The following is an 18,153-nucleotide window of genomic DNA, read 5'->3' on the forward strand; positions in this document are numbered from 1 at the left end:
ATCAGTTGTTTGATTTTGGGGAGTAAATTGAATATATTGCATAGGAACATCTAGGAAGAACATCTTCAGTGTTAAAGACTCCTAATCCAGTGTTCTTACTATTATGCTTTTAGCAAGAAAAAAATAAACTGGATTGTAGTGTCTTACGTCATGACCTACCTTTCCTGCTGCATTATTGAGTGGTCTGAAGAATCCCTGGAAACAAAAGGGCTTTGTGTGGTGGGACGTTGAATGTAGGAGGCTCAGTGTTTGGGCCTTGGCCCCAGGTTCACCGGGGCACCGATCAACCTTGCACAGAGGGCGAGGGTTTGTAGTCCAAAGCTGAGGTGATGACCCCTCAAGACAGTGAGTGTGGGTCATTTCTGGTGATTGGTTTCCATTTCAGATGGAGCACCTGAAAGCCTGTGCAGAGATTGCTGCCCAGCGAACCATCAACTGGCAGAAATTCTGCATCAAAGATGACTGTAAGCAGTGTTTCTCCTTTTGGTTGCTGTTACTCATTCATTCCTTCAAGAACTGTTCATCGAAGCCCACTGTATGCCAAGCGTTAAACTGGGTTCTAGAGATACAGCCATGAGCAAGATAGACAGAACTCTGCCCAGCAAAGAAGACAAGTAAAAACTTACAAGATTGCTAAGCGTCCATAGACAAAATGTGGGGTGCGGTGGGACGACAACAAGCATATTGTTGCGGTCAGCTAAGGAGGAGAATCATCTTCTTCACAGGAGTGGGGGCTGGGAGCCAGCCTCTGTGTAGTTGTTGCAGTACTTGTCAGATATTTCCAAAGAGGGTGTAAAATCTTCTGGGAACTTCCAGCAGAGAACCTGGACAAAGGAGGTGGTGGGAGTAGGGCAGCCCTGGCGTCTGGAGCAGGTGCTCCCGTTCTTGTGTGTGAGTCTCGCAGTTGTGTCGGAGCTGAGCCCCTGTCTCCTCTGCCTGCAGCTGTCCTGTACTTCCTCCTCCAAGTCAGCTTCTTGGTGGATGAGGGGGTGTCTCCGGTGCTGCTGCAGCTGCTCTCCTGTGCTCTGTGCGGCAGCAAAGTCCTCGCTGCCCTGGCGGCCTCGGCAGGGCCCTCCAGTGCTTCCTCCTCCTCAGCCCCTGTGGCCACTGGTTCTGGACAAGCCACAACACAGTCAAAGTCGTCCACAAAGAAGAGTAAGAAAGAAGAAAAGGAAAAGGAGAAAGAGGGTAAGGGTCACCTTCTTGTCTCAGTGACCAGGGTGATGTGTTCTAATCTCTCTGAGAGCACATTGTTCATTCTCTTCTTCTTTTTTTTTTATTAATTTTTATTGGCGTATAGTTGCTTTACAACGTTGTGTTAGTTTCTTGCTGTATTGCAAAGTGAATCAGTCATACGTATACATATATACCCTCTTTTTTTAGATTTCCTTCCCACTTAGTTCACCACTGAGCATTGAGTAGAGTTCCCTGTCCTATACAGTAGGTTCTCATTAGTTATCTGTTTTACACATAGTAGTGTACACATGTCAGTCCCAGTCTCCCAGTTCATTGCATTCCCCCCTTCCCCCCTTGGTAACCATAAGTTTGTCATTCTCTTCTTCTGAAAGGTTTTTCATCCTGATTTACAGGGACCTAAAACCCAAATGCCCTCTAGTGTCATTTTCAGTTATGTTGAAGGTGACACCTTAAAGAGTGTGACTTCCGTACCTAGTGTCTGTAACGGGAAATGTCAAAGTGCACCAAACATTTTTACTAGGCCCAAGTTTCTTATATGAAATAATAACACTTGCTTCGTGGAGAGATTGTCGGTGTTAAATGAAACTATGCTTATAAATGTGCCTTGTAAACTGGTAAATGCTCTACAAATGGCCACTGTAGTGAGCTTTAGCTGATTCCTCGCCATCAGAAAGGCAAAAGCGTTTTTCTGCGTTCCTGATTTTCATGGTCCTTGGAGGCCTGAGACAGGTGATTGGTGGAGAGCAGTTGAGGTTCACATTCCCCAATGAATTATTCAGATCTCTCTGTGCCAGTCTGTGGTAATGTTGACTGTTGTAGGTAGCAAACTTCTGAAAGGAAATTCCTTCTCCAATGTGACTATCTTTGTCGGTGCCAGGCTTGCAGAGGTACTTTTTTGGGTAGGATTATTATATCTGGGGCTGACTTTTTGTCTCTCAGTAACCAACTGAAAGTTTTTTTTTTTTTTTTCTCCTGCGGTACGTGGGCCTCTCACTGTTGTGGCCTCTCCCGTTGCGGAGCACAGGCTCCAGACGCGCAGGCCCAGCAGCCATGGTTCACGGGCCCAGCCGCTCCGCCGCACACGGGATCCTCCTGGACCGGGGCACGAACCCGCGTCCCCTGCATCGGCAGGCGGACTCCCAACCACTGTGCCACCAGGGAAGCCCCTGAAAGTTGTTTTCAAATCATAACCATTTTGGTGAAACTTTAAAACATGGACAGAATTCCCTCTCTTTCCACCTGAGCACTGGCTGTAGGACCCTAGACCACTTCTTCCTACTTTTCAGCCCTTCAGTCCTGCTTTGATCTTGCAGGTGAGAGCTCAGGAAGCCAGGAGGATCAGCTGTGCACAGCTCTGGTGAACCAGCTGAACAAATTTGCAGATAAGGAGACCTTGGTCCAGTTTCTGCGTTGCTTCCTCTTAGAGTCCAATTCTTCCTCGGTGCGCTGGCAGGCCCACTGCCTGACACTGCATATCTACAGGTAGGGTCCGGGGCTTAGTTTTAGCAGACTGTGTGGGTCTGGGACCAGAGTGGGTGATGTATCAGCAGTTCTGTCTTAGCTCTATGTTCCATCCTCAAGGTCGTCCGTACTATGAGTATTTACACCAATCTGAATCCTCTTGACTATAACAGATTTCTTCATTGAGTTATCTGCTTTTTGGCTATTAAACTGATGTCAGAAGCAAGAGATGATCTGTTTTCCACTAAGAAGGCTATGTTTACAAGTTTGTAAAATGACCAGGCTTGACTCTTTAGGGTAACAAAGCTCAGTTTCTGCCGTTGAGAGATGTCAGATGGTGGGAATAAATCACCTCCTGAAGACAGGAAAGGATCATGCTACATCTGTTAAGGTTGATTGTCAAAAGAACAGTAGAGCCATTCAAACTTAACCCATAGTTGTGGGGAAATAGATACATCTCCAAAACGGTACCTGGGCCTTGTTGATAAATAAAGGAACCTCAGGGTTTTCTGCTGCTTATAATATGAGCTGTCATTTATCTACAGAAACTCTAGCAAATCTCAACAGGAGCTCCTGCTAGATCTGATGTGGTCTATATGGCCAGAACTCCCAGCCTATGGTCGTAAGGCTGCCCAATTTGTGGACCTACTAGGATATTTCTCCTTGAAAACCCCACAAACAGAGAAGAAGGTAACAGATGATTGACGGTTGGAGAGGCTAACTTGGCCACATTTTAACCTTTTTTATCTTGAGTTAAGAACGTTATGATCAACCCACATGGGAGTACATATATGAAATCTCTTTTAAATATGTATTAAGCACTCCCAGTATGTATGCCACCTAGATAATATACACTAGCAAATAAGTATAGTCTGAATTTGGCTTAGCCAATAGAAGTAGATAAAGTGGGGAAGAAAATGCAACTCATTAAAGTTGCTTGGGAAAGAAAGTGCTCCGCTGGGTTTCCTGGCAGTCCTGATCACATATCCAACGCGTTTTTGCAATTAGATAACCATTTCATGGCTTCTCCATAATAATAAAATTTCTCTCCCTCCACAAGGTATAGAAAGAGGGGCTGTCACTAAGATCGTGGAAACTACTAAAGAAGATAGAATCCTTTAAATGACCAAGAGTTAGGCTCAGCTTTGTTTGATTCTGAATGAGGGCTGCTACTTCTAGGGCGGTATCAGCTAGAAAGCAGAGGAAAAGTCTTTGCCAGTAAGACTTTCCCTTGGGCTTTGATTCTGGTCCTATATTGACTTCTGTTTTCAGTTGAAAGAATATTCACAGAAGGCTGTGGAGATTCTTCGTACTCAGAACCACATTCTTACCAACCATCCCAACTCCAACATTTACAAGTGAGTTTTGTTCTGCTTTCTTCCTATTTGAAGCTCGGTCAGCAGTCCAGTTGCTATTTCCACATTGATTGGCTCTTATTTATGAATCAATACGCTCCTGTCTAGTTGGTCTTTGAATCCCTCCCTTGTAGTTGGGGCCTTGTGCATAGAAGGTGCTCAAAATGTAACTGCTGAATTAGGGTTTGGTAAGCAATGATTTAAGAAGGTCTCTAGTTTTCAAGGGTCTAAGTGTAAATCACATAAGGCAAGTTTACAGAAATGGCTGCATTAAAAAAAAAAAAAAACTTTGGAAGACACTGTTGGTAAAACTGTCAGTTTATTATTTCCCTGGTTTATTAGTGACTGTTCTTTTTTTTTCTCCAAACTTTATTGGGGTATAATTTACATACAACAAAATTTACACATTACAAGTGTACAATTCAGTGATTTTTAGTAAATTTAATTGTGACTCTTCTTTGAGTCAGATTTTAATGTAACATTTAGGATTCCTGTGACCTCAGAACAGCTCAGAAATAGGGAACGTCTAAGGTCACTCAGTTGAAATTCCCTTCCTGTGACTTAACTCTGTTGGGATTTCTCACATTTCCTTGTGTTCTCACTAGAGTGGAGCTTGCCTTGGGGAATATTGAGCCATGGTTTTCTCATGGCTTCTTTGTGAAGCTCCATGCTTCCTAAAATGAAAATCTCCTTATGCTTTCTTCCTTAGCACCTTGTCTGGCCTAGTGGAGTTTGATGGCTATTACCTGGAGAGTGATCCCTGCCTGGTGTGTAATAATCCAGAAGTGCCGTTTTGTGTAAGTGACATCTTTAACATGGACAGTCCCGAGGCTTACAGGGCCAGTGGGTTGCTTGTTTTTAGAGGTTGATTATTACTGCATAGGCATCCCTCTCCCAGTGGTTGGTTGCAGTTGTATTAATCCTTACCTGCCCTGCTACCTTAAATAGAAACTTCATCCATGGATGAAGAGTGGGTTACACTGATGAGTTTTGAAGAGGACAGGATGAGCCGTAAGCCTTGAACTAACACACTGTTTTGTGTTTACTTTTGCATTTAGTATATCAAGCTGTCTTCCATTAAAGTGGACACAAGGTACACCACCACCCAGCAGGTTGTGAAGCTCATTGGCAGCCACACCATCAGCAAAGTCACGGTGAAAATTGGGGACCTGAAACGGACCAAGATGGTGCGGACTATCAACCTCTATTACAACAACCGAACTGTGCAGGCCATCGTGGAGCTGAAAAACAAGTACGGGCTTTTCACACTTGGGGAGGGGCAGCAGGCTTATGAGGCTCAATACCAGTTGTTGCCTTTGATTGCTGGAATCAGGTAAAGCAGCACATTCCTGGAGGCCTAGTATGTCCTCTTGCCTCTTTAGGTCATGGCTGAAGGACACAGGTGAAACACCAGTTCTTAAGGATGCTGACAAAAACTATTTTGAAATTATGTCCCATGGAGCCCTCAGGGTCTAAGATCTTCAACAGCCTGAAGGGAAGCTGAGTGAGGGGGACTCTAGGCTTCTCATACCCATGTTAACTAGAGCGGTTCTATTTTTAGATAGACGATTCTATAGGGGAAGTAGTTGTTTCTTGGATTAAGACACTGTTCTCTTGTTCACAGAGCAGGCAGTATTTCTCAAGGAGGTTCTCTAGTTTGAAGTCCTTCCATTTCTGCATGGTGCATTCCCTCTACTTATACTGATGTTGGATCTTTCTAGCTTATCTGTCCCAACACCTGAATCTCAAGGCATGTTGTATGTGGGCCAAAGAAGACACTAGCATGGGTTATATAGTGTCAGCTTTTACAGAGACAGACCACTTGTTGTTGAAGACTCAGGCATTTATGTTGGGCAGAGAATATAAGTAGTTGCTACTTGAATGTTTAGACCTACAGGGAGTGCTGCTCTGTGCATAGAATGGAAGTGTTGGTATTACTCTAAAGGTAGCATAAAGCTAGCGTGTACCACATGAACAAATGGCCACAGGAGCTCTGCTTAAAGGAAGTTTTCTCTTTGTCGTTTGAAAAGCATAGTTAACATTGATGACCTGCAAGTAGAAGCGCTCATTGGGATGACCCAATTCCCTCTGGAGAAGGTGGATTTGATTTTCTGTTGTGTAGAGCCAGCGTAGCTGCTGGTAAAGACCTCAGACTCTGGAATGAGACTGTGGGTTCACATCCCTTGTAGAATTTACATAGCCTCAGTTTCCTTAACTGTAAAATGTATAAAAGTTTCCTTAACTGTAAAAATTACACACTTTCAGGGTGTTATTTTAAGGATTAAACGTGTTAGTATATGTGAAGTGCTGAGAACAGAGCCTGACGCATAGTAAGTGCTCAGTAAATATTAGCTCTAATCGTATTCATATGATTACCTCTAAATTATCCCATGCCTTTACTCTTTCTGACTCTACTTGGCACTTGGTCCGGATCCTGGTATGTCCCTCTGCCTCTCTAAAGCAACCTGAGTGTTATCCTTCCAAGGTAGTTGTCTTGATAGGAACTCATGGCAGTCGTCATCACGGTACCTCTTGGGATTCCAGGCTTCAGCGTGGCATGCTCTTGGAGTAATATCTTCCCTTGATGTGCATTCCCTTGTTTTTCTGGAGTATCAAAAATTATCATATATAATGTCTTAAAGCACCTGTATGTTCTCCCCCCCTTTTTTTTTTTAAGAGAGAAAGAATAGAGGAAACATTTTTTAAATTAAGTTGCTTTTATTTGCCAGATTTCCTTTCCTTAGACTTAATTGCCTTAGAAGAATAGGTAGGGACAGTCTTCTCTTCGTCTCATCAGACTGTCACTGCTGAGGCTCTTGTGAGAGGCTCTTAGGCCATCTGCCCCTCTGTCTGACACTGTCTCTCCTAGGCCGGCTCGCTGGCACAAAGCCAAGAAGGTTCAGCTGACCCCCGGGCAGACAGAGGTGAAGATCGACCTGCCTTTGCCAATAGTGGCTTCCAACCTGATGATTGAGTTTGCAGACTTCTATGAAAACTATCAGGCCTCCACGGAGACCCTGCAGTGCCCACGCTGTAGTGCCTCAGTCCCTGCCAACCCAGGGGTCTGCGGCAACTGTGGAGAGAATGTCTACCAGTGTCACAAATGCAGGTAAGTGAGTGGTTGTCACCCAGGCCAGGCACATTCCTTGTATTTTTCTGTAAGAGTTTCCTTGTGCTCAATTTCATTGTGTGGTGCCCTCATAATAACTACAGGATTATGGGTATGTAGAGTGCAGAGTTCAAGGGTGGAAAACGGGAGGGAAGGGGAAGAGTGGGGTGTGTGTGGGCGTGCGCATGCATGTGAATTCACGAGACCATCCAGTGGTGGGTGGTGCTGGGGTCCCTAGGTTTGGTTCTGGGTCTCCCTTTCTTGTTACCTGGTTGCTTAAGTCATCCTCGCCTATTTGCTGCTGCCCCTCCGAGAGTCCCTGCAATAGTTTGCAGTGTATAGACGTGGCACGGTCCATCTCCTCTCCCTACAAATCCTCTGCTGCCCCCTGACCCAATCACTATGCTTTTTCAGATCCATCAACTATGATGAAAAGGACCCCTTCCTGTGCAATGCCTGTGGCTTCTGTAAATACGCTCGCTTCGACTTCATGCTCTATGCCAAGCCTTGCTGTGCAGTGGATCCCATTGAGAATGAAGAAGACCGGAAGAAGGTAAGGCCGCCTCCGTCCGAGACTCAGGCAGGGCTTTGATCTGAGCTGTGGACTGAGCTGATGTGGGGAGTGTGCTTTTCCTTCTAGCTGAAGTTTTCTCAACTCAGCACTGTTTTCAGGGCTCAGCTTTTGAGTGGCAACAAATAAGACAGATATATTGGAACACATGGTTTGTGTAGGATTTTGGAGACATGTTAATGAAACTAGAATATCTCAAGCGACAAATGAAAAGATTTGGAAAGGCAGATAGAAGTTGGGTGACTTGCCCTGCATTTGTTCCACAGGCTGCTTCAAATTGCAGCTGCTGGCCTTCCCTCATTGTTGGCTTGTCCAGGGGCTAGTTCTCTGCCAGCCTGATGTGGTGGGACTGGATATGGGAGGACAGGGAAGAGGGGGGAACTGTCAGGATAGTCACTAGCAGCAGCAGCCTGGCAAAGCAAAAGAACACCTGGCTGTGGAGTCAGAAGGTTGAAAGTTCCAGTTCCACCTGTGCTTTTTAGTACTGTGTGACCTGGCATAAGTCACTGCTCTCAGCGTTGTTTATTTATACGTATATCGTATACGTTGTGTATTATTAAAAATAACATACCCTCCCCACAGGATTATTGTGAAGAATAGAAATAACGTATGAAACACAGTACCTGACCTAGAGGTCCCTGACCGATCACTCAGGGAAAATCTTCATGCTGACGAGCCTTCACGCACGCCCCTGTCTCTTCCTGTCTAGGCTGTTTCCAACATCAACACACTTCTGGACAAAGCTGATCGAGTGTATCACCAGCTGATGGGACATCGGCCACAGCTGGAGAACCTGCTCTGCAAAGTGAACGAGGCAGCTCCTGAAAAGCCGCAGGTAGTCCAAAGCTGGAGGGACATTTGGAGAGGGTTCTGGGTCAGAAGCAGAAGACTAGCCCCTGGGTGAGGCCATCTCATGGTGGAAGGCTGACAGCTTCCCTCTTGGTTGCAGGATGACTCGGGGACGGCTGGGGGCATCAGTTCCACCTCAGCCAGTGTGAACCGGTACATCCTGCAGTTGGCGCAGGAGTACTGTGGAGACTGCAAGAACTCTTTCGATGAACTCTCCAAAATCATCCAGGTAGAGAAACGGGAGCAGCTGGACAGTGTGCTTTGTCGTGTGTTATCAATGTCGTTTCCAAAGCAGTTCTTTGCTCTCCCCCAGCAGCTCAGCTCCGGGGGTGCCCTTGCCCAGCCGCATAGCTTCTCACCCACAGCGGTTTTGGGTGCTCGGTAGAGAGCTGAGTTCATTCCGGAAAACAGAATAATGGAGATTATTATAGATGTGTTTTTCTTGACCATTCACAGCCCGTCTTTTAGCAGAGGGGTTAACTGGTTTTAAAAAAATAAGGTGCCAAGGTTTTGTTCCTGTTTTTTCTGATAGACGTGTTTGCAGGCTTGAAGGGTAGGGCACACCAACTCCAGTCAACCAGGGTGGGCCATACGGTGGATGGCATGTTACAGACCCCACCCCCATGGGAGGGAAGGCTAGCCGCAGACAAGAGGAGCCAGGGTCCTTGTCCCTTAAGTTGCTGGTGTGCCATCTTTGCTACACGTGCCTACATTCCTGACTTTGTTCTTTATGAGACAGTGTTACGTGGGAGTTAAGGGCGTGGGCCTGTGATCAGAGGCTGAGTTCTAACTCTGCCACTTACTTTGGTCAAGCCAACCCCTCTAAGCTTGTTTCCTCCTCTATAAAATGGGGATAAAGTATCTAACTGGTAAGGTTATCAAGAGGGCTAAATTACATAATGCATGTAAAGTGTTTTTTCAAACCAAAGCTGATTTCTAGTTAACTTTCTCTTTTTCTTTATTTTAATTGCTGATTTCTTTCTCCTTTGTCTTTTTTTTTCCCCCTTAGAAAGTTTTTGCTTCACGCAAAGAGTTGCTGGAATACGACCTTCAGCAGAGGGAAGCAGCCACCAAATCATCTCGGACCTCCGTGCAGCCCACCTTCACTGCCAGCCAGTACCGCGCCTTGTCCGTCCTGGGCTGTGGCCACACATCCTCCACCAAGTGCTACGGCTGTGCCTCGGCCGTCACAGAGCACTGTATCACCCTGCTCCGGGCCCTGGCCACCAACCCCGCCCTGAGGCACATCCTCGTCTCCCAGGGCCTCATCAGGGAGCTCTTTGATTATAATCTTCGCAGAGGCTCTGCGGCCATGCGGGAGGAGGTCCGCCAGCTCATGTGCCTCCTGACTCGGTCAGAGCTTGCGCCGTGGTGACGGGGGCCGGTCATGCCTGCTCGTGCTTTGGTGGGGGCGGCAGCGGTGCTGGGAGCACCAGAGGGTGCACGGAACCGTGCTTCTCCCTGCCAAACAGCTTCGCTAGCTTATAATAGAGAAAAAAAATGGGAAGAGGTCCTGGGTATAGCTGAACAAACTTGGGGAGCATTTGAAGCCCAGGTTTCCGTGTAGGTAGTATGTTTGGCTTGTACTTGGTTGGTACCAGTGGGGTTTCCTGAGGAGGCAGTTTCTGAGTTTTGGTGAGGGAGGAGAAGGGTGCAGCGGGGCACTTGGACTCAAGACTCACACAGAAGAAGGCAGTTGGAGCAGTGGAGCCTAGGGATTAAGAGCTTGGATCTGGATCAGAAAGACCCAGTATCGGATATTTTGTACTATGTGCCTTGGACACATTTCTTAACTTCTCTGAGCCTAAGGTTTCCTTACCTGAGAAATACTGACAGTGGCAAATATCTTAAAGTCTTGTGGTGAGGATAGACTAACATAATTCATGCAAGTAATAACTCATATTTGTGGAGTACTTAGTCTGTGCCCATACAGTACCCACAGCTGGATTTGGATTATTTACTGAGTATGTTGCATAAGTTCTGGAACATGTTAGCTGGTTGGTAAGTATTACTTGCTGTATTATTTATTCACTCATCTAACAAATATTTATTGAGCATCTGCTGAATGCTAGGCACCGTTCTAAACTCTGAGGATACAGTGGTAGATGAAACAAAGTCCCCGCACTCATGTAGCTTACGTTCTAGAGGGGAGAAGGGCAGTAAACAGGTAATTACACAGTACAGTGTCAGGAGATTAGACGTGAAGAGCGGTACAGCTGGGATGGCAACTCTGATTGTGGGTGGGGTTGCTGCGGAGGATAAAGTGGTCAAGGACGACCTCTGAGGGGTGATACTTGAGCAGAGCCCTGCGTGAGGTGAGGGGGCAAGTCATGCAGATACTGAAGGCGTGGGCAGCACACAGAGGAAATAGCAAGTGTCAGGAGGAGAGGCAGGGGTGTGCCCGGGGTGTGAGGGGCGGGGGAGCCCTTGTGCATGGAGTGAAGGATACCAGTGGGGGAACAAAGGGGAGGGGATTTAGTGAGAGATCGCCAGGGCCCTGATCCTGTAGGGTCTCGTAGGCCATTATAAGGACTTGGATTTTATTCAAGACACGTTGGGAAGCAAGAAAGGGATGTGACACAATTCGTGGGGGTTTTTTATTATTAAAATATACATTATTACAAAGGGACACAGATGGGAAATGTGGATGTCTTGTGGGAAATGAAGTGAGGGCAGTTGGCGAAGATGAGGAAAGAGTTGTGGCCAAGGCTGAGAGTGGACATCTAGATTCTGGAGACTGACACACCAGGCAGTGTCTGGGGGCTGTGCAGCCTGGGATGTGGGCTGGGGAGAAAATCCCCCGTGTGTCAGTGCTGCTCTGTTCTCAGTCGGCGTCTCCTCCCAGGAAAGGCGGCTGGGGCGTGCCCTTTTTATTACACAGCGGGGTTTTGTGGGGCTAGTGTGTCTTCTTGCCCCTGGGAAGGCTGGGTAGCCCTAGACATTGATTTCCTTTTCTCTGGGCTCCTTCAAGTGCAAAGGAGGGACATAGCCAATGGTGAATAACAGGACTCCTTTCTCTGCTTCCCTAGGGACAATCCAGAGGCCACCCAGCAAATGAACGACCTGATTATTGGCAAAGTCTCCACAGCCCTGAAGGGCCACTGGGCCAATCCTGATCTGGTGAGCAGGCTGGCCGTCTCCTCACTCTCTGCCTTCATTCCCTCGGCTTCCTCCCCGCCGGTCTCGTTTGCAGAGATGAGAGGGAGGGAGGGAGTGGCACATTTGCAGAGCTCATGTCCCACAAAGATTTTCCCAGGTCAGAGTCAACCTCAGAGAGAAGAGAAATGAGTGGTTGGCCCTGTGGAGGGTCTCCATCTCTCCACTGTCTCTCTGATGGTCCACCTGTGACCAGACGTTCTAATGCTGAGTCCCTGGATCTGAGCATGGACGTGAGCCCTAGTCCTGGGATTGACCCTGCAGACCCTCCTCTACTCATGTCTCTTCCTGTTGGCCTTCTAGGCAAGTAGCCTTCAGTATGAAATGCTGTTGCTGACAGACTCTATCTCGAAGGAGGACAGCTGCTGGGAGCTCCGCTTACGCTGTGGTGAGTTTGGGGGGACGTCTGGTTAGCAGCTTGCCAGAGAAAGGAGAGGAGGCTTCAGGGCGCAGTCCTAGGCGCAGGGCGGGAGAGGGCAGGGGAAGCTGTACTTGGGCAGCCTTGCCACGGCAGGCGTGATGTGTTCTGTGATCACGTGTAACTCTGCCTTTCCTTCCTCTGCCCAGCACTCAGCCTTTTCCTCATGGCCGTGAACATTAAGACTCCCGTGGTTGTTGAGAACATTACCCTCATGTGCCTGCGGATCTTGCAGAAGCTGATTAAACCACCTGCTCCCACCAGCAAGAAGAACAAGGTACGGGGCCAAGAGGGAGGGCGGGGTGCAGGCCCCGGCCAGCACCTGACCTGCCTCTAAAGGCCTCTGCTCACCTGAACTCGCTCTCCCTGGGCGGTACCGATGCTTCCTTTGCAGCAGTTCAGCAGAGATGGTTTGGGGTTTTTGAGAAGGAAGGTTTCTCAGAGGGAACTCAAGAGAAAAACAAACACAGAAATACAAACGCATAGAACAAAGTGGTTAGCCGTGGAGGACTGCCTCTTTCTCCGGTCCCGTCAGATGACTCGCAGCTCCCAGAGGACACAGTGTTCTTTCCTACCCCTGTGCCTTTGTACGTGCAGTTTTGCGCAGTGGTGGAAGTCCTGGGCTCTGAGGCAGACCTCTTGATTTCAAATCCCAGCTCTTCCATTCACTAGCACTGTGACTTGGGCACGTTATTTAACTTAGGTTGCTTGGTTACCCCATCTATAAAATGGGCATACAGTTTCCACCTGAAGTGTTGGGAAGAACAAATGACTTAATGCAGATCAAGTGCTCAGAGCAGTGTCTGGCCCATGTTAATCCTTAGTAACTGTCACTTGTGGCTGTATGGTGTCTCCTCTGCCTGGAATGCTCGCCTTCATTTTGTCAGCTGCTCCTTCAATTAACCAGTTCTCTGCTAGGCTGGCTATGAGCTTCTCGAATCCAGGGATTGTCTTACTAAGATGTTTTTATGTCCAGTGCATAGCATGGTATCTAGCATTATAATAGCCACTCAGCAAATCATTGTTAAGTGAATGAATAAAGCCAAGTTTTTAATCCTAAAATGGCCTAGCCACAGATGAACTTGCTTACACCAGTCGGGCCGTAATTCTTTCCCTCGGCCGTGCCTGAGGCCGTCAGTGCCTCTTATCCATCTTTGTAGTCCTTGGGCCATTCTCCTTCCTGCTCCATCCTGATGGAATCCCTTGGTGGGAAACGAAGTCTTCATTGTAGGATTCTGAGTAGTAAGCAGTAGGGAGGAAGCTGGGCAATGAACAGTTTACTCTATTTCCCTTCCCTGGTCTGCCCGGACAGTCCTCAGAAAAGACCCCCCTTCCTTCCCTTTGATGAAGGTTTACTTCGCCTCAGAGCTAAGTCTCAGCAAATAAAAATTGGTTCTTGATTGAAAAGAAGAACCTCATCCCCACATAACTGTCATTTTTCCCATGGTGTGAGGTAAAAGATTTCCACAGGGTTCTTACTCTCCGAGCACCAAAGCCTCACATTTTGCTTAGTTTTAGCGTAAAGAGAGCAGCAGTGCTCAAAGTTTGGCCCATAGATCCCTGGGTGTTCCCAAGACTCCCAGGGAATCTGTGAGGTCAACATTGCTTTCATAATTACCCTGAGACGTGATTTGCCCTCTTCACTGTTTCGTGGCATTTGTGCTGATGGTGCCAAGTCAGTGATGGTGAGGCCACTGGAGGCTTAGCACGAAGAGGCTGTGGGCCCAGCTCCACTCAGAGCCGTGCTCTTCCCTGCCGTGCACGTTCCCTCTGGAGTGTCCTTGATGAAGCATCGCAGGTTAATTTTAGTAAATCTTGAATCCTGAGTGCTAATCTTTTTTTTAAAATGATTTAAAATCTTTTATTTATTTAATTTATTTATTTATGGCTGTGTTGGGTCTTCGTTGCTGCGTGCAGGCTTCCTCTAGTTGTGGCGAGCGGGGGCTACTCTTCGTTCCGGTGCACGGGCTTCTCGTTGCGGTGGCTTCTCTTGTTGCGGAGCACGGGCTCTAGTCACGTGGGCTTCGGTAGTTGTGGCTCGCGGGCTCTAGAGCGCAGGCTCAGTAGTTGTGGCGCCCGGGCTTCGTTGCTCCGCGGCATGTGGGATCTTCCCGGACCAGGGCTCGAACCCGTGTCCCCTGCATTGGCAGGCGGATTCTTAACCACTGCGCCACCAGGGAAGCCCAGCTAATCTTTTTAATATTCAGCAAGACAATGTGTGAGGCCCAGAGACAGTGCCCTGGCGCACTGCAGCGCGGCGGTTGTCCTGGGGAAAAGCACTTGTGTGACTGCGCTGCAAGCTGAACCCGTTGCTCTTTTCATGGAACCCCGTTTGTGCTTGAAAGGAGGGCTGATGGGCAAATTGTGGTTGTTCAGAATCGGGTGTTTGGTAGACATTTTCTTATAAAGTGAATAAAGTGAGCTTATCACTTAAAGAGGAATTGACGTAACTTGGTGAACCAGTATTTTCCAAATGACCAGTACATGTTACCGAATCATGTGAGAGTAAACGATGAATTTTAGTGGAATGGAATACGAAACATTTATTGATTGGTTTCAGATTCCTCATTCTAGCCAGTCTTTAAGAACCTATAATTTGTTAAATTTTGGTTTAGTATCAAAGAAAAAATCCACAATTAATTGGAAAACCTATTAAAATATTCTTTTTTCCAACTAAATATCTGTGTGAGTAGTACTTCACCTCAAACAACATATCACAACAGTTGGAACTCAGAAGCAGGTGTAAGAATCCAGCTGTCTTATTAAGGCAGTCTTTAAACAGTTTCAAAAATATAAAGCAGTGCAACTCCTTTCTCTAGATTATTTTTGTTTTGGAAAATATAAAAAATGTTATTTAGATTGCCAGGTAACGGATTTATTCTTACTTTTAAATGAAGTAATAAATATTTTAAGAATTGCTGAACCTTAATTTTTAATAGGTACATATTGATGGAGAGAGCTACACACACAAGAACTCTTTGGAGTCAGTAATTTTTTTTTTTTTTTTGAGGTACGCGGGCCTCCCACTGCTGTGGCCTCGCCCGTTGCGGAGCACAGGCTCTGGATGCGCAGGCTCAGCAGCCATGGCTCACAAGCCCAGCCGCTCCGCGGCATGTGGGACCCTCCTGGACTGGGGCACGAACCCGTGTCTCCTGCATCGGCAGGCGGACTCTCAACCACTGCGCTACCAGGGAAGCCCTGGAGTCAGTAGTTTTTAAGAGTAATGGGATCCTGAGGTCAAAAAGTTTGAGAACCCAGAGTCCTGGGGCTCTGCTGTGTAGGCTCCTTGGGATTAGTTATGGCTTTTTAAATTCTGGAGGCTGCTTAGTGACCCCTTGAAGATTTATGTTTGGGAAACTACAAATCAGCCTTGGGATAGGAATTAGTATATGTGGCTATAAGACTGTCTGCAGGAAGCCAGTTACACCTTATCCTGCACAGTCAAAATTAGTGACCCTAAGCTCAGCGTGGAGTTGCTACTGCTAAATTAGATCAAAATGCTTTAAAGGAACATATGGGGGCATAAAAGACATGACTGTTGATCCTTCAACACTCTTGCCTTTGCATATGTCCCCTTGGGGTGCCAGTGCTATTGTATTGCAGCTGTGGCTCAGATGTGCCCTCAAGCTCTCTCACCTTGTCCGCTTTCCTCCTGCAGGATGTTCCTGTCGAGGCCCTTACCACAGTTAAGCCATACTGCAATGAGATCCATGCCCAGGCTCAGCTCTGGCTCAAGAGAGACCCCAAGGCATCCTATGAAGCCTGGAAGAAGTGTCTTCCTATCAGAGGTGTGTCTGTCTCTTCAAGACTTGAGAAATCGGTCATTCCTACCCCATCCCAGCAGCCCCACAATGCCCCCATTTCTGTCCCTTTCTTCTCCTTACCTCTCCCTGCACCCCTTTGCCTGCCAGGGATCGATGGCAACGGGAAGTCCCCCAGCAAATCAGAGCTCCACCATCTCTATTTGACTGAGAAGTACGTGTGGCGGTGGAAGCAGTTCCTGAGTCGTCGGGGGAAGAGGACCTCCCCCTTGGATCTCAAGCTGGGCCACAACAACTGGCTGCGGCAAGTGAGTGAGCGTCCCCTGCGCCCCTCGCCCTGCTGCGCTGGCCTCAGATCCCGAGCAGGGTGTTTCTACTTCTCCCCACTTGTCTGCTCTGCTTTCTCTTCTTTCTCTTTGTTATTATTGCTTCCTTTCACATAGGTAGAGGTTCTCGGTTGCCGCCGCCAGCGTGGTGGACTGGCCGAAACAGAACTCTTTCCGCCTTCTCATCAAGCTCGTGATCTCTGGTCTCCTCCCTGACCACTGAACGGACCTGAGCCTCAGTGCCTGTACTCCCCTTTCTCCTTCCACCTTTCATATCTTCTGCTGTCCTCTTCCTCTCTCCAGCTAATGTTCTTAAAGATTAAAGTAATTATATTTTAGAGAATTCATTTGTCCATTGGTTCATAACATAAATAACCGGTTTACATTAAATGTTAAGTGTTCACCGTGTAGCTGTCCCCGAAATAGAATTATTGATGTCTTTGCTAAGGAGAATTCCTGCTTGTCTTTTTTCCTACTTCAGTCATCTTGGGTACATTCTCCAAAGTAGTTGATAGAGAAAATCTCCATGAAGAAGGTGGCTCTTAGGCAGCCTCTTTACCAGCCTGCAGCAGTCTGATCTTGTGTTAGCTGGTGATTTTTACCTTTACCCTTTCCTAGAGAGGTACTCGGAGGACTTCCTCTGGATGGGTGGCAGTTGACTGTGCCCTGCGGGGCCTGATGAGAGGCTGTTAGTTGAGCCGGGGCTTCTGTCCATACCCCACAGGTGCTTTTTACTCCTGCGACGCAGGCTGCACGGCAGGCAGCCTGTACCATAGTGGAAGCTCTGGCCACCATTCCCAGCCGCAAGCAGCAGGTCCTCGACCTCCTCACCAGGTACCGTTTGAGAGTGGGATGGGCAGGGTGGTTGGACTTCATCTCGAGCCCTTCCCGCTTTCCCAGGGGAATCCATAGATCAGGGTGACTGGAGGCGCACCTGTGCTCTGTAACTGTCTCATTCCTTGTAGAAGATCACAGAAACAAAAAAGTTCTAAAAAGCTGAATTGTAGTGATAGTGCAATTGTAGTGGTAGTAGCAGTGGTGGTGGTGGTAATAGAGCAGCAGAATTTCAGCAGCTAGTATTTTTTGAGATCTTATGAGCTTATAAATGCTTGGCATGCACTATCTCATTTAATCCTTATCTGGGCTTAAAGTGGTTAATTAACTTGTCTACTGGAAGGCAAGATTTGAATCCAGGCAGTCTAATTCCAAAGCCCACATTATTGGCCACTAAACTCTGGTAAATTTACCTTGTGAGTGACTCAGTCACAGCCATACTCGTGCTGCCCCAATAACCGCCATTCGTATTTTGGTGCTTTATTGTTCCAAACGTGTATAGTTTGTTGCACTGCATTCCCCGTTGTGTGCTCTTGAGCTTTCCCCAAGTGTGGGGAGTTCCCGAGTGGGGAGTTCGGGGTTTTCTCGCCCCACCCTCTTCCTTCCATGGAAGAGGGAGTGAAGGACAGCAGAGGCATGAAAGATGGAAGAAGCAAAGAGGAGCTGTTAGGACTGTTGCAGCTGTTTGAGTTCTCTCTCAGTGCCTGTCTCTCCATGGCAGTTACCTGGACGAGTTGAGCGTAGCCGGGGAGTGTGCTGCCGAGTACCTGGCGCTCTACCAGAAGCTCATCACTTCAGCTCACTGGAAAGTCTACCTGGCAGCTCGAGGAGTCCTGCCCTACGTGGGCAACCTCATCACCAAGGTACCTCCGTCTCACCCAGCCCAGCAGAGCCCCTTTCCCTAGCTCTGCTTTCGTTGTCCTCTTTCTCTGCATGAACTTTGTGGTGTTCTTTTATACCAAGAAGAAACATTTGTTGAAAATGCAGGCATACCTTGCCTTATTGCACTTTGCAGGCGACTGCGGGTTTTTGATAAATTGAAGGTTTGTGGCAACGCTGCATCAAGTAAGACTATTGGCGCCATTTTTCCAACAACATTAGTTTTTAATTAAGGTA

At 47.4% G+C, this 18,153-nt stretch overlaps 1 protein-coding gene across 4 annotated transcripts in view; it reads left to right on the forward strand.

Annotated features, from left to right (window-relative positions):
* Positions 1-18,153, forward strand: part of UBR4 (ubiquitin protein ligase E3 component n-recognin 4) — a 127,375-nt gene that overhangs the window by 80,171 nt on the left and 29,051 nt on the right. For all 4 annotated transcript variants that reach the window (XM_082832748.1, XM_082832750.1, XM_082832751.1 and 1 more), the window contains exons 67-85: positions 386-464; positions 943-1,188; positions 2,511-2,679; positions 3,204-3,348; positions 3,931-4,016; positions 4,723-4,810; positions 5,072-5,265; positions 6,883-7,122; positions 7,537-7,675; positions 8,403-8,528; positions 8,643-8,771; positions 9,552-9,895; positions 11,572-11,662; positions 12,002-12,086; positions 12,266-12,393; positions 15,775-15,904; positions 16,028-16,185; positions 16,928-17,037; positions 17,759-17,900. In XM_082832748.1, the coding sequence (XP_082688874.1) occupies positions 386-464; positions 943-1,188; positions 2,511-2,679; positions 3,204-3,348; positions 3,931-4,016; positions 4,723-4,810; positions 5,072-5,265; positions 6,883-7,122; positions 7,537-7,675; positions 8,403-8,528; positions 8,643-8,771; positions 9,552-9,895; positions 11,572-11,662; positions 12,002-12,086; positions 12,266-12,393; positions 15,775-15,904; positions 16,028-16,185; positions 16,928-17,037; positions 17,759-17,900 (2,829 nt within the window). The remainder of the gene's footprint in view (positions 1-385; positions 465-942; positions 1,189-2,510; positions 2,680-3,203; positions 3,349-3,930; positions 4,017-4,722; positions 4,811-5,071; positions 5,266-6,882; positions 7,123-7,536; positions 7,676-8,402; positions 8,529-8,642; positions 8,772-9,551; positions 9,896-11,571; positions 11,663-12,001; positions 12,087-12,265; positions 12,394-15,774; positions 15,905-16,027; positions 16,186-16,927; positions 17,038-17,758; positions 17,901-18,153) is intronic.

The sequence above is a fragment of the Leucopleurus acutus genome, assembly GCF_964270905.1.
Source record: "Leucopleurus acutus genome assembly, chromosome: 2".
NCBI classification, from domain to species: domain Eukaryota; kingdom Metazoa; phylum Chordata; class Mammalia; order Artiodactyla; family Delphinidae; genus Leucopleurus; species Leucopleurus acutus.